Source organism: Genypterus blacodes, unplaced genomic scaffold (assembly GCF_046128005.1).
Source record: "Genypterus blacodes isolate CSIRO-AG114 ecotype Tasmania unplaced genomic scaffold, CSIRO-AGI_Gbla_v1 ptg000106l_1, whole genome shotgun sequence".
Lineage (NCBI taxonomy): Eukaryota > Metazoa > Chordata > Actinopteri > Ophidiiformes > Ophidiidae > Genypterus > Genypterus blacodes.
In genome coordinates this window covers 1481373-1496658 of record NW_027466910.1, presented here as the reverse complement: position 1 = coordinate 1496658, position 15286 = coordinate 1481373, and the positions used below count along the sequence as shown (strand labels likewise).

At 44.1% G+C, this 15286-nt stretch overlaps 4 protein-coding genes across 4 annotated transcripts; 3 read left to right on the top strand and 1 right to left on the bottom strand.

Annotated features, from left to right (window-relative positions):
- Positions 1–105: 105 nt before the first annotated feature.
- Positions 106–1611, bottom strand: mrpl30 (mitochondrial ribosomal protein L30). Its single transcript, XM_076160487.1, has 5 exons — positions 1361–1611; positions 1105–1182; positions 833–979; positions 522–595; positions 106–413 (listed from the first exon to the last, which is right to left on the bottom strand). The coding sequence occupies exons 1-5, from the start codon at positions 1388–1390 to the stop codon at positions 281–283; spliced, it is 462 nt and encodes a 153-aa protein (XP_076016602.1). The 5' UTR covers positions 1391–1611; the 3' UTR covers positions 106–280.
- Positions 1612–1810: 199 nt separating this feature from the next.
- On the top strand, positions 1811–4042 carry mitd1 (MIT, microtubule interacting and transport, domain containing 1). The gene is made up of 7 exons (XM_076160529.1): positions 1811–2078; positions 2181–2282; positions 2397–2533; positions 2673–2759; positions 2838–2950; positions 3045–3105; positions 3419–4042. The coding sequence occupies exons 1-7, from the start codon at positions 1934–1936 to the stop codon at positions 3527–3529; spliced, it is 756 nt and encodes a 251-aa protein (XP_076016644.1). The 5' UTR covers positions 1811–1933; the 3' UTR covers positions 3530–4042.
- Positions 4043–6959: 2917 nt separating this feature from the next.
- On the top strand, positions 6960–11780 carry cracdla (cracd like a). Its single transcript, XM_076160522.1, has 9 exons — positions 6960–7008; positions 7192–7336; positions 7425–7560; positions 7747–7890; positions 7977–8492; positions 8575–9808; positions 10108–11015; positions 11095–11179; positions 11286–11780. The coding sequence occupies exons 1-9, from the start codon at positions 6960–6962 to the stop codon at positions 11486–11488; spliced, it is 3420 nt and encodes a 1139-aa protein (XP_076016637.1). The 3' UTR covers positions 11489–11780.
- Positions 11781–12524: 744 nt separating this feature from the next.
- creg2 (cellular repressor of E1A-stimulated genes 2) lies at positions 12525–14928 on the top strand. The gene is made up of 4 exons (XM_076160578.1): positions 12525–13022; positions 13519–13688; positions 13958–14071; positions 14185–14928. The coding sequence occupies exons 1-4, from the start codon at positions 12588–12590 to the stop codon at positions 14324–14326; spliced, it is 861 nt and encodes a 286-aa protein (XP_076016693.1). The 5' UTR covers positions 12525–12587; the 3' UTR covers positions 14327–14928.
- Positions 14929–15286: the final 358 nt, after the last annotated feature.

Sequence of the window (15286 nt, the reverse complement as noted above, 5' to 3'; positions counted from 1 at the left end):
ACTGAGGTGTTTTAATAAATCCTGATGAATAAAGAAACTGAAACATCATACGCTGATTTCTCATTCAAAATAGCTTCTTAGTTACTATGAATGACAAAGACTGAATAGTAATATTACTGTCTGACATTTATTAATGACAGACTGGATATAAAACATCAGCTTTACCAAGAACACATGTATATGGTTGATTAAATTCAACAGAACCTTAACTGTATTTGCTCAATCCACAGAAATCAACTGACCATTTGTCACTTCTCTGTACAATCACAACGTCTCTGATTTAGGATTCTAAAGCTTTGGGTTCTACAGGTTGGAGGAGGCGACGTACAATCAGCTCTCCTTTACTGTTGATGAAGGTGTCAGCCATGTCCTCTTCAGCAGGGAGCCCATAGGGAGTCTTTAGCGGCTGAATCCTGAGTGAAGCAGGAAAGAGATGGACACAATTACAAAACAATCATTGTGACGATCACTGTATATGCGTGCACCGTCGTCTTCATTTGGACTCACGCCACCACTCTTACCTCACAAGGTGCTTGACGTATTTGAGCTGGCTGTTGACGGCGGGTGTGTTTTTGTGGATTACAGGGACTTGAGCCTGGATACATGACAAAGAAATGAGGCGGCGACATATCAGCACAAGCAATGAAAGATGAAAGATTTTGAACTGATGTACAACAACTCTAGATGAAGCAACGGCGTGGTTAGTACAATAGTAGCACACTTGTACAGTACAGTTCTATAGAATGAGAATGAGAAAGCAGGCTTGGATTGTACAGGTGTACCTAATAAAGAGGGCAGGGAGTTCAATCTGAAGAATCCCCATGAGTCGTACCTTCAGAAGACCGAGACTCTTCACCATCTCTTTCTCCCAGTACGGCCGTCGCATCACACTCCTCACACGAGTCACAATGTGGAGTTTGTGAGGTTGATCAGGGTCGCCGCCGTACTTCTCATGTTCTTTTGACCTCTCGGCAAAAAGCTGCAAAGAAAAACATAGAGCCTTAAACACAGAGAGAATACACAAGTTGGAAGTAAACGCAGCGGAAGACAACCAAAGGCACCGACGCCTACAGAAGATGAGAACAGTGTGATGGACCATGTTACCTCTTTGGGGATTCTTGATCTCGTTACTTTGCTGCGCACAGAAACGGTGAAAGGTGAACTTGTGGCTTCTGCCAGGATCTGAGAGGAAACACACACACAAAGTGACAACGATTGAAGAATGTCCACAGAATGTTCACATATTTACTACGAGGATCCACATATTAAACCACTATCATACCAAAAACATGACAGAACATAACGTCATATATCTGAAGCTACTTCAGGTTTGACAGTTCATTCAGTGTGGCGTTCTTACCTTAAGTGATGAGCGACAGACAGCGGACATGTTTAGTGTTTGTGTGGTTCCTCCTACTGACACCAAGGTTACACACACGGTGACGCCAAAATACGCTTATAGGTCAGAGTCAACATCAAAATCAGGACGAAATCGATATATGTTCACACCGTGTTCACTCAACATTAATTCCAAACCGTGTACATCATAGTAGTACACTAGATAACGCGCTCTACTGACATTTATCCGCCTGCACCGGAAATGTCAGGGAGTTACTTAGAAATGCCACCGATCTCAAACACAGCTCTGCATGAAGTTTGTTTCCTATAAGTAAGTAAAACCAATTACGCTTGTTTTACTCAAATAAATAAACAGTCTTATATATGTAATATTAACCTGGGATTTAAATTTTTTACAATTTACGTATAGGTTGCTTCAACTCTATGTCCGCTTGCGTTTCTCGGGGAGTTATTTTTCTGTGGCACACTAGCTAATAGGAGGGTAGAAACACTTTTCCGCATCAGGTTAAATATGAATATACGGCTAAATATCTAGAAGTGGTTTACAGTCACGGGCAGACGAAGAGACAGAAACATGGCCCACAACCATGTGTCCGGCTTGGAGACGTCAGCTGTGTCTGTCCTTAAGCGAGCAGTGGAGCTGGACCAGAATAACCGTCTTCAGGAGTCTCTCATCTGTTATCAGGAGGGCATCAAGCTGCTTCTGGACGCATTGAAAGGTCACACACTCACACTCACACTCACTCACTCACTCTTATTTATTTTGATTTGACTGGAGTAGTAAACACAGGACATTTATAAGTAGAGTGTTCCCTCCACAGCTATGAAGGATGAAGCAAAGAAAGTTCACTGCAGAGGCATGATAAAGTCCTACATGGACCGAGCAGAGCAGATCAAAGCTCAGGTGAACAAGCTGAAAGAAGGTAACTGATCCTCTACTTGGCACAACCTTGAGAGTAGCTTTTTTTTTCATAACTAAAGTCAGATTTCTGTGCCACCTCTTGTTTTGATTTCTTCCTCTGTTCTCTTCCTGTCAGAGGGGAAGTACCACGAGCAGATAAAGATCGCAGATAACGCCACAGGTCACTGCTATGAGAATCTGTTCAAGCCGTACATCAGCGCTGACCTCACAGAGGTGTGGGTGGAAGACCCCTACATCAGACACATCCACCAGGTAAGAGCTGCCTGTCAATCACTGTCTTGTGTATGTTGGAACAGTTATTCTGTCATGCTGAGTTCGAATCTTGTTCCAGTTCACATTTGTAGCTTTTAGTACCTCATAGTTGTCCTGTTTCACCCCTCTCCTCCCACAGTTGTACAACTTCCTGCGGTTCTGTGAGATGCTGCTAAAAGCTTCCTGCAAAGTGAAAAGAATCCATCTCCTCACTTCAGAAGATGAAGTAGGTTATTTAACTAATTAGGCAGCGTCGTGTCAAAAGCCTCCAGTCTCATGTTAGTCGTGCTGTTGTGTCTTGCAGGCGAACGGCAGGCAACAGGAGGCCGCTCTGACTGAGCTGAAGCAGAGTCTGAAGGCTCATAATGTGACTCTGGAGCTGCAGTACTCCTCCACCATCCATGACAGGGAGATCAGGTACATGTCTAATCAAATCACTCACATACATGAAAGAACCTCCTCATATTTTCAGTGGTTATGATGCTGGTTTATCGTCACAACTCTTTCACAGGTTTGACAACGGTTGGATTATAAAGATTGGAAGAGGGCTCGACTACTTCAAAAAACACAACGTAAGGCAATATATTTTATTGTATTATTCATAATATCTACTCCACTGTTGTCTCCACTGTTAGAATTCAATGCGGTCTATAGAAGTTGATTGATCAATTCTGACCTTGAGACATTGCTGCCTACATTAGCAGTTTTTAATGTTTGTTTAATGTGTGAGGGGTAAAAACCAGGTGAGATGGGAAGGCTTATCATTTGGAAGTCACAATCACTGAGCTCAAATCAATGCAGCACTCCTTACAATTTCACAACAGCTATTAGAGCGCTCGCTTTCATCCACGTGTTTGATTCATGGAGCGATCATTCTGTCCTCAGGGTCGTTACACCGTCGGCTTCTGTGACTATGACCTCAGGCAGTGCCATGAGACCACTGTGGACATTTTTCACGCCAAACACACAAAAACACAAGAGACGCATGAATCTTAAATCTATATTTTTGTTTTGTGTCTTTTTTTAATCTCAGGTTATTTTAAATGTAAACAGGTCTGATTGTCTGTTTGTTGTTGTGCCTTAAGGTTGTGTTTACCTCAACATAATACATAAATAAGCATTTTGAACAGTAAATCTTTGTTTTTGTCATATTTACATCAACTGTACGGTAAAATATTGAACATTCCTAATTGTTTTAGAATTCATATTTTTCAGGTTTAATTAAAGTTTGATGGAGGCTGGGAAACGATTTAGTTGATTTGGTTGAATGTCATCAGAATTCATAATTCAGTTCCAACTCTGTGATAAAGTGTTCCATCTGTAACTCCACACTTAATTTCTCAGCCTTAAGAGTAGTAGTAACAATTGTCTCCAAGTAAAGAAATGTATCAGACTATTACACAGCGCTATCTAGTGGGGAAATGTTTGCATTTGCTTAAATTATTAATTGAACTTTTTATGATAATGGCTAACAGAGAGACTTGGATTTAATAAAGCACTTTTTTTTCACCATTGTTTTCTTTTGTTCAGCTTTCTTTATACAGTATGTCTCAAACAAAACTGAGAATGTTGGGTGCAAATAACGCTATTGATGGATTTAAGACTACATTTAACCTTTAATGTTTGATATCAGAGGCCTGTATTTGCCTTTATTCCTCTAAAAAAAGACTGAAACTGATTTTCAACAGTAAGAAGTTATCACAGGTTGCAGACATATGATATTTAACCGTAATTACAAATTCCTGTGTCTACTTTCACCCAAATTCTGCAACGTTTGTGTCCCAGGCTGAGTATCCCCACTTTATATTAATGGTTTCTACCAATCAAATATTTAGATTTCTTAATCCTCATGGAATGATTATTACATTTTTATAGTTGTCAACCATGGCTCCATATGCCGGGGGGCTTTAGTCATTTGTATTTTTAAATGAAAGGCATCTCACATGAGTTCAGACAGATAACAAGGCTGATAGATTATCAGTCAGATCATCTATCAGCCTTAATCTCCATATGCAAAATCCTCACCCAGGCTGTGAGAGGAAAATTATAATCCATCAGAACTGAAAGTAAGCCATTATGCATTTGCTCCTTTACATAAAGATCCTTAACCAATTTGATCAGAGGTTCCTACTGTATGTAAAGCAGCCAGGGTTCTGCAACAACAACAACAACAGCAGCATGTGTTGCAATGAAAACACTGCTCAGTCAAAACATCAAGCATCTCATGTAGTGGCCTTTCAAGTTTGTGTACTTCAGTAGATTCTGGAGCAAATGCCGTCTCCATGTTGTGGTTTATGTGTCGACCACAGACTGACGTGAATGGAGTGACAGCTTGACGTCAGATGCTGCAGTTCTGTAACCGCCCATGTAGAATATAATCCAGATGTCACCGCTGACATTCAATTCTGGTGAAAGAGATGAGGATTTGTGGGACAAGGATCAACATCATCATCACCATCATCATCGTGATCCTCGTCATCAGAGACACTGCTCGGCGGCCGCCCCAACACAATCTGGACGTGAAGGTTTCCTCCTCTTCCTCTCACTGATTGTAAACCCTGTGTCCTTTTGCTCCCTGGTGCTGGAGTCAAATCCTGTCTGAATTCATTTGGGAGTATTTGACACCTTTGGCAAAAATGTCACATGGTACTACCCGATTTGTAAATGTGTTGCAAATTAGAAACAACTACAACTATATAACACACACAGTACAGAGCAGCATGTCATGAAAGCTCATTCTAAAGATGGATGTGTAGTGAATGTGGGTTAATTTGATATATTAAGGTAATACAGCAGACAAAGCAGCACATTCACACTCCACAAACACAGCCTCCCTCCCCCCAGCGCCCATAATGTGTAAGCACCTCTGTCAGCTGTTCTGTCTGTCCTCTTTCTAACTGGAGCTTTATTTTTTTTTTCTCTCTACTCTCTTTTCTGGGCCTAAAATCAGGTTAGCATTTTATAAGGAGCTTAGCGCAGAGGGCCACAGTGTGCCACTAATGTAATCTCTCTCTCTCCCTCTCTCTCCCTCTCTCTCTCTCTCGCTCCTGCTCTCACTCTCATTCTGTCCTCTTTTTTCTGTGCGTGTGTGCTTACCCAGTCATAGAGTGACCTTCCCTCTCTCTCTCTCTCTCTCTCTCTCTCTCTCTCTCTCTCTCTCTCTCTCTCTCTCTCTCTCTCCCTCTCTCTCTCTCTCTCTCTCTCTCTCGATCTCCCCCTACATGCAGATGTGGATGTCGCAAACAGAGGACATTGTCACTTCAGAGACAAAACAACTCGGTGTAGAGAGGTGAACAGAGCAGGAGGAAGAGGAGAGCTGCTGCCACACACTTGGTAAGTTCACACTGTGTACTGGACGGCGTGTGAAAACGTGTGTGATACAGATTCACACACAAAGAAAGATAAACATTTTCTCAGCGGTTATCAGGCGATCGTGTGCTGCGGTGGAATGGAGAGTTTGTGATTGTGATTGAGTCGTTGCTGTGGATTATGGTGCTGTGAAATCTAACAAGAATCTCTCTACAATGTCAATAATCCAGGGGATTATCCTCTGTTTCTGTCAGGGCTGTAGTTTGGGTCATTTGATGGATGAACTCAGTGGAAACAGCCTATTGATCCTCTCTATTGGTGGCAGTTCCACAGACAAGTTAAAATTCATTTGCGGGGCAAGAGTTTCTAAAGGTCCCGTAGGTCAAATATGCCACTAAATGTTCTTTTTGTCACGTTTTAAAATGGTTTGACCCTTGAACAGCAACAACAGGTAACATTAACCTGGTGTGCATACGGTGCGGCAGCTGGCTCAGTGGTATCCAAGGTGCATTGTGTACTTTGTGTGTTTATCCATAACCTGGCACATCTTGTCTTATCAGTCATTTATGCTGACCACAGCCATTGAACTAGACAGAGAGGATTGTGTGACACACAGAGGAGCGTAAACATATTCAAAACACAATACTACCGGATGATAAAAAGCTAATTCTATTGAGGAACATAACCCATTCATCGACGTGCACCCATGCTTGATGACTGTTTGGAAAGTCTGGTGAGGCTTACTGAAGGTTAGATTTAATTTTCAGGTGGTTTAATTTTCCTTTCGCTCACAAAATTCACCACATTTACCACTTTTCTGTCTTGTATTATATTTAATGTCTGTGGAAACTTCCCTGATTACATTCTGTCATTTTACCACACCTAGAAAAGATTTGTGCTGCTGCTGATAATGCCAATAAACCTTTGAGCTCGGGTCAAGTATCACGTCTTCATGTTTGCATGTGTGCCTGCAAAGGAACAGAGAATATCTCAGTGCAGCCTTCTGACCTGTGACACCTGTCTGTCGCTCTGTGTGTGTGTGTGTGTGTGTGTGTGTGTGTGTGTGTGTGTGTGTGTGTGTGTGTGTGTGTATTTTCCTCTCTCTGCATTCAGACAGATGGAATCTTTCGTGGGAGAAGCAGATGGAAGCACAGAGGACATTCCAGGTGAGATTCAATAAATAATGACATTGAAAGGAGCTGTCAAACACAATGGACTGATGATGATGAACAGAAAACCTCCACTAAATCATGTAACGCTATAATGTGCACTGTGAGCAATTTATTATCAGTGTGCACAGCAAACTGTGTGATGATAATCTGCAGCGTCAGCGCCTCCGTGTATTTTAGGGAAGAAGCAGTCCAAGCTGAAGACGCTGAAATCTCGTCTGTTTGGGAAGAACAAGAGAGCAGGTGGAGAGGACAATGCTAAACTCAGCCAGTCCTCCAGTGACATCACAGCGGGACAGGGACTTGGATCAGATGAAGATTTGGCGTGCGTGTCTGAATGAGACGATGTGCAAAGAGATTTTTATAAATGAATTATTTCGAACCACTTTCCCGTCTCTCTCCCGCCAACGCAGCTCCTCCCAAAGGATGATGGGATCCCGGGCTTTCTCCCATGACAGCATCTTTCTAACAGAGCAAGACGAGGCAGCAGCTGAACCAGATAGAGTCTTATCCGATGAGAATGTTCACAGCAACATCAAAACACTGCAGGTAGCCCTTCAGTCTTGGCCTTTTGGCGGGCAAACAGACACCAAGCTGTTTGTGACACCAATAGTTCTATCTTTGCTAGTAAGAATTCACGTTGAGATTAAGAATGTCACATGCTGAACCAGGATTTGGAGTTCTTGCTGCACCCTGTGTCTCTGTAACGTTCCTCTATGTGCTGTGGGATCACAGATGAAGCTTCAGCAGCAGAAGTTGCATTTTGGGCCTCCACTTGGATTCGCACCTGTCAGGCGGCCAGAGGAGCATGGTGGACGCTCAGAGGAGGACAGTCCCACCGCACCAGGCCACGCCTCTGCCCTGAGACCCCTGAGCAAGGTGTTCTGTCATCAGATGGCTAAATGAGCTGTAGGTTTCTTATGATGACGATGTAATCTTACTTATTTTTTCTTTGTTTCCCTCAGGCCATATCCCAGTCCAAGTCTACACCCACCACACTGCTCTCCTCCACTCCATCCAGCTCCTTCATCACCTACATTCCTCCCCCTCCTGCCGTCTCTGAACCTCCTCTTCACCCGTCCGGCTTCACCTCCTACATTCCTCCCCCTCCTGCCGTCTCTGAACCTCTTCTTCACAAATCCGGCTTCACCTCCTACATTCCTCCCCCTCCTGCCGTCTCTGAACCTCTTCTTCACAAATCCGGCTTCACCTCCTACATTCCTCCCCCTCCTGCCGTCTCTGAACCTCTTCTTCACAAATCCGGCTTCACCTCCTACATTTCTCCTCCTCCTGCCGTCTCTGAACCTCCTCGTCCCACATCCGGCTTCATCTCCTACCTTTCCCCTGCTGTCGAACGTCCTCTGGACTTAGGTTCTCCTCCCCAGTTTAACCCCTGCCTGGACACGTCCGCCGCACGCCACCGTATGTCCGTCAAGCCCAGAAACCAGAGGGCCAGCACCAAGGGGAAGAGACATCCTACAGTAAGTGTTCATAACCTATTTTACCACCTTGTGTTTGAATAAATAGACAACTTTCCTGTCTTTCCTCGGTCTTTTCTTACAGACTGACTCTTACCTCGGCACTTTAAACTACATTGACTTCCCAGTGTCTGAGAAAGAGGAGGAACAAAGTCTTCCCGCTCAAGAGGAGATGCTTCACTCACACTCAACCCAGATTTGGGAAACAGGACAAGAAGAGACCAACGGCGCTGTTACGTCTAAGCGTCTTCCCCTCAAATCCCAAGAGAGGGAAGCAATCACGTCAAAACCGTCTGAGGCCCAGGCAGCACCCCGATCATCAAATCCAACCTTTTCCCTTCAATATCAGTCTCTTCCCGGGGGTATATCCTCGTTACACGCCCAGGTGATCAAGATCAAGCCTCACAGACCTGTGGATGTAACGTCCAATGAACAGCCACGGTCAGACCTGAAAGAGAGAAAAAAGGACCCTGCTGATTTTGACTCACAAGCTGTGTCCCGTGACAGCACAGAGGCTCTATACATGACCGTAACGACTGATGTGAAGTCTCCAGAGGTCCCCGTTCCCCCGATCCTGCGTCATACCAGCTTGGGCTCAGCGGCCGCTTCCAGGTCGTCCTCTCTTTGCCAGCAGGTTCAAGGTCATGCAGAGACCATTTGGGGTATACAGAGAATTACCCCGGGATCTGGATCCGTCAACTTCTCCATCACCACTGCCCGAGATAGAGAGGGACCCCGATCCAGCGGTTTGTTAGGAGTGCTGGGATACCCTGGATCCAAGGTGAATATAGAAGCGAGAGCGGAGGACGGCTCACCAAGCCTGAGCCAGAAGGAAAAGAAATTACAGATGGAGGACGTACCTGGAGATGTAAAGTCCAGAGGGGCCCCTGGTGCAGGAGGAGGACAGGGTTCTCTACAGAGAGGCTCGGTGGCTGCATGGGACAGAGGGAGCAGCCTGAAGAGGGGGGAATCATCGAGAAGCGTGCCCACAAACAGAGGATCATCTGAGGGAATGGAGGTGGAGGAGAGCCAGGAGATAGTGGAAGAGGCAACAGAGGCAGAGGAGGTCCAGGAGGAAGAAGTGAAGACGGCATTTGGTATTAAACTGCGCTCCAGGTCTAAGAAAATTTGGCCTGATACAGAAACGTGCTCGCCAACCGCTTCAACTGCCCCTTTTAACTTTACCTCTAAGTCTGTGCTGGCTGGAGCGCAAAGTGACAAACGGAAAGGAGCACTGACAGGCAACAACCCCGTCTGCATACCCAGAAAACCTCAGACCAACATCTCACCAACCACGTCTGTAGAAGTCAGACAGACAGGTGAGTCCAAAGACACTTTTGAATTTGAATTCAAGAATTATCTTAGCTGATACCATATTTTGCTACATACTTTAAAACGATTGTACAGAAGAAAGAGATTGTACAACAGAGTGTCACCGTTTTTTAGAGTTCAACTTTGTACAGAGGCATTAAAGGAGCTGCAGCTTCTCTCACAGTGACTCTAGAAAGATAAGACTTTACTGCTCGCACGAGACCTTTGTACTTGTTATTAAAATACCATCTAGCCTCACGTTAACTATGCTTCCATGTGTGTCTAACTGACATCTTTCACTCCTTAGATGGGACTTCAACCTCCTCTGGCTCCTCCCAGCTAGACAAACTTAACCCTCTAGCTGCCGGTGATCCTACAGATGTCCCAACAATCTCAAGCGCCAAAGAAGAGACTGTCCAGGAGCCCCAGTCTGCCTCCCAAACCGCTTCACCTGAGGTATCCTGGATGAGTCTGGCAATGGCGAAAACGAGGAGTCTGCAACAGCTGTTGACCGGCAGATTCCCCAGGGATTCCACAACTGCTGCTCGGCCACAAACACAAGGGCAGCAAACTGTGTCGCGTTCGCAAAAGGTGACGCAGTCAGAGATGCTAATTGGGACACAAACGCAAGATGTAAAAACACAACAGAGTGCAACACAACTACAGGCAGCAACTGAGACAGTCACACCACCAGTGACTCCAACTGAAACTGCCAGACCATCACTAATGCCAACCACACTGCAACAGAGAGCATCAGTCGCACCCAGCACCCAGTCACACGCCTCCAGGGAACCAAAACAAAGCAGTGATCCCTCTTTAAAATCAACTACAAAGCAACCTGTAACACAATCCCCATTGCAATGTCCGGCACAACCTGAGACCACACCTCAGTTTGCACAAGGGAGTGGAGCTTCGTCTCTTGCGCAATATTACTTGTCTTCAGCCCAGAACGCCAAGTCCCAGTCACCGTCCTGGAGTAATCGAGGAGTCCAGGTTAAACCTGCAACTTCAAGCACGATTCCAGTTCCCAACACGGCATCGACTTCAACTCCTCCTCCAGTTTCTGCTTTGGGGAGAGGGGAAAGAGCCGCCGCCATCCAGATAAAAGAGGGTGTGTCCCTGTATGAGAGGCGGGCGGTTTTTGATGGGTCGGTGGGCGAAAAGGCCGCTTCGTTGGAGAAACAGGCAGAGGTGGCTGCTCCACCTGGAACCAAGGTACTTGGTTTTTGATTCCAGATTTCCATTTTTAAAGGTTATCCTGTGTAAATAATCAAACTCTCACTGTTTTATTAAGGAAACACACACACCAGCTGAATCCTCTGCCCCAGCCAGTGCCACACCGCTGATCAGAGACACCAAACCAGGTGTAAAACTTGCAGGTGTGTTAACATACACCGATTTGAATAACTATACACTGACAATCCCAGAATGATTGAAGTTGTGTTCAGTATTCCCACAGTGTGACTTACGCAGGCTGTCTTTCAGAGTCAAACCCCATCAAAGTTCCAGACAAGCCTGGGAGTCCTGACGATAAATGTCTGAGGAAGAACGTGGCGTTGTCCTCGCCGCCTTCGTCGTCACCCATGCAACAATCACCACTGCGGTCGGTGACTAACAGCAGCCAACCGTCCTGGATGGAACTGGCCAAGAGAAAATCAATGGCCTGGAATGATAAGAACATGGACTGAAGCATAAAACAGAGATTTTGATGTTGTAATCACACAGCTATCTGTACAGATGGGTGGAGACGATAGTGATATGACAGGTGCAATTGCCCTGTGACAAATATGACCTTTGTGAATATTATAATGTTGCTTTTTTTAAATGAACATAGAGATTGAGAGTTGGCGATTTAAAATCTATGTAATTTTTAAATCTGTGGTGTTTTTGTTTTTGTTTTGTATTGCATTGTATTGTAAAGCATTACTGTTATTCTGGGCTGCAGAGAGAGACAGGATCTCTGCTGAGGCTTCATTTCATTCACACAATCACAATCAGATTTTATATATAAAAGTATATTAATTATAAAAAAAGTTACTTCTGAATAATGTGTTTCATGTGATTAAGCATGACTCTGCTGTTTGTGATTGAAAAAGAACGTTTCTCATGCATGGTTCTTGTGTTAGTTATTAAGTGCTTCAACGTAAACTGGCTTATGAGAAGTTGGTGAAATCTGATTGAAAGAAATCCAATTAGCTTACCTTGAAAAGAAATAACCAAAATGATCTTCCAAAGCTGACCTAAGCAAATGGACCAAAGCAAACACAACCTTAGTGTGAGTCAGCAAGTCTGTGAAAGAAGATCAAAGAGTTACGTCTGTTACTTCAGGGGAAACAAAGTAACAAAAAAATAACTAATACTGACATCATTAAGTAATTACAAGTCAGTTTCTTTTTGTGGAATGAGAGAAACATTATATTATTAACCTATCAATCTGCTTTTTAAAGACATATACTATTAATATTATTTTAAATATTATTATTGTTATTATTATTATTATTATTATTGTAATTATTATTATAATTCTTACATGGAAGTTGACGAGGGAATAGCACTTTATTATTATTTATTATCAGAATCATTTTTAATCGTGTCATATTTTGGGCCACCTGTGAACGAGCGTGATGGTAAATGTTGAATTCAGTTCCTGGACCTGCCGGTGGGTGTCGCTGTAGGCACTTACGTTACTTACGCTACACGTGTTACGAAAGCAAATCCACGTGACTCAGTATTGTAAACAAGAGAGCGCGTGGAGAGACGGACGGACCGCCATCACCCGTCAGCCCGATGAGTTCCCGTTACTTCCCGGCGGCAGTGCTCGCCACCCTGCTGTGCCTGTGTCGGAGCTACACCCTGAGGAACTCGGTGTCCTGGGCCGTCTCCTCCAGCGATGCGGCGGAGGACGCGGACCTGTCAGAGGAGGTGTCCCCGGCTCTGTTGGTGGACAGCGCCGGGCTGTGGAAGCAGGCTTACCCGCCACCTAAGCTCCTCGGAGACGGCGTGAAGGCCCCAGGAGGGGAGCCGGGGAAGGCCGAAAACGACGGCGTGAACCCGCTTTCGTCCCGCCTGTTCTCGTATCGCACGGAGGAGGTGAAGAAGTCTGCAGGCAGCGCTTCTCCTCCTCCTCCCCCTCCTCCACACCAGGAGACGGCCAGGACTGCCAGGTTCATAGCCCACTACAGCGACTGGGGTCACCTGGCCACCACGTCGACTCAAGACACGGTACCACAGCAGGACTCCCTCCTTATGTTGTCCAACATTAGTGTGACACCTTGATGAATGTGCTAACACAAACAGAAGTGGCCAGGTGGATCCCACAGGTGCTTGTGTTCCCTGTAGATACATTTAAACGTAATTCTATCCCAGTTAAGTCTTTATTATCATATTTCAGGCTTGGGTGGAGAATAACCACTGTTTACAGATAGCAGTAACACAGAGCAATAGACATAATATTCATTTCTATTCGCCCTGTTGCCTTCAGTGTCACGGCTGGTTTCCTCTTTCATTATCTGGCAGAACTGTCAAGGTGTCAGGGATCCAATATGCAAGTGTACAGAATGTATCTTTCAATTTGTCAGCACTGAAATAGATAGAATTTGTTGCAGTTTACAACATTTGCCATTCTGTCTGTCAACACAGAAACTACACTGTCATCTCTGAATCTGGTCGGTAAGAATGTTACACTGTGGATAACAATAACATCCTGCTCTGTGCACAGATCAAGGGGCTCCCCTTTGGGAACATCTTCTCTGTGAGTGATGGGCCACTGGACAACAGTACTGGAATCATCTATTTTTATGTCACTCCAATGGACAACAGCGTCTCAGACCTGAGGAGTAACCCCTACGCTTCTCTCACTTTCTCTGAGGCTGAGGGAGACTTCTGCAGGTAAGACTCAGGTGATCTTCACTTCACTTCAGTGTAGTTTAGATTTATTATTATTATTATTATTATTATTATTATCACTCTCACTCTTTCTCACCCACACACCTTGTGCACACTGAAACATCATTCTGTCCTTCCATTATTCATGTTATTCTCACTGTTAATTTGTTCTTCAGCTTTTAATGTTTGTGTTACTGATCTCTTTCTTACTGAAAAGCTGTTGACTGGCCTCCTACTGAGTTTTTGCCAACATGGTTTTCTGTGTGCACAAGGCAAATGGTGTACGATCCAGAGGACCCAAGATGTGCTAGACTCACTTTGACAGGTAAAATGGTGGACGTGGTCCCAGAGGAGCTGGAGTTGGCAAAGGAAGCAATGTTCTCCAGGTGATTGGACATACAGATGTATCCTGTACAATGAATGCATGTTGACTACATCCTTGCAAAATAAATGAAAAGTCTATGTTGAACACGTGTCCATGCAACTCTCTTTTTTGTAGACATCCTGTTATGGCAAAGTGGCCAGTGGGTCACAAGTGGTTCTTCATGAAGCTGGAGTTGATCCAGGTCTGGCTACAGGACTGGGTAGGAGGCATATCACTCATTCCACTGGAGGATTACTTCAAAGCCACACCCTTCTGAGAATATTTATTCTTGTGCATCACACCAACCTACAAATACAGATCAGTTCAGCTGTCCACACCACAGCTGTCCTGTGGACGAGGGAACAAATCCACACACTGCATTTTGTTAGGAATATTTTCATTTTGCGCTGACTTCATGTTTCTCATTTTGTTTGCCACAGATCAACTGTTTTTATTATTTGTCTATCTTTGGTGTGTGAATGTATTTACTCATACAGGATGTTTTGATGTGAATTTTTTCAATAAGTCCTTTGAATTTCATGACAGTATTTACATATGCCACAGAAAAGGCAACGTCTTTCAGAGAACTGTTTATACATATTAAAATGAGCACTGACAGCATGAATGTTGGAACACAAATTTTATTGTTTATTGATTGTCTATTATGTGACAAATCAATGTCAGTCAGTATTTAACTGGTAATTGTGTACAGTAAGGCCGATTATAGCAGGGCTTTTGTTTCATTAAGCAATGTGGTGCACAACTCTTTGCTTCATAAAGTCTGCATTTTCATTACAGGAACAATGTGAATGTGGATGATGTTGTTTGAAGCTACAAGACGCAAATAAGTGTGATGAACTATTTCAAAAAATAAAATTACAAAAATGATGTCGGTTCATGTTACTGAATTTTCACAGAATGAGTTTTAAGAGAGAATACAGCATATAAATCATAGCTCTTTTCTAGTGTTTATGAAAAGAAGAGGTGGAATGACCGATGGATGCAGGTCGACGGCATGTCCACAAGGTGGCGCGCCTTCTTCGTGTAAGCGTCGGTGGAAATGGAAAGTGAAGTTGTTGGACAGGAGATGTCAGGAAATTGGTGATGCTACGCCACTTGTCACTTCACACGAAAGAAACTCGCATTATTTTAAGGATGCTAACATGCAGTAAACAAATACATAAAAATCGGAATTCAGTTTGTGAAACTTTCTTGTGAAATACATTATTTTTTGCAA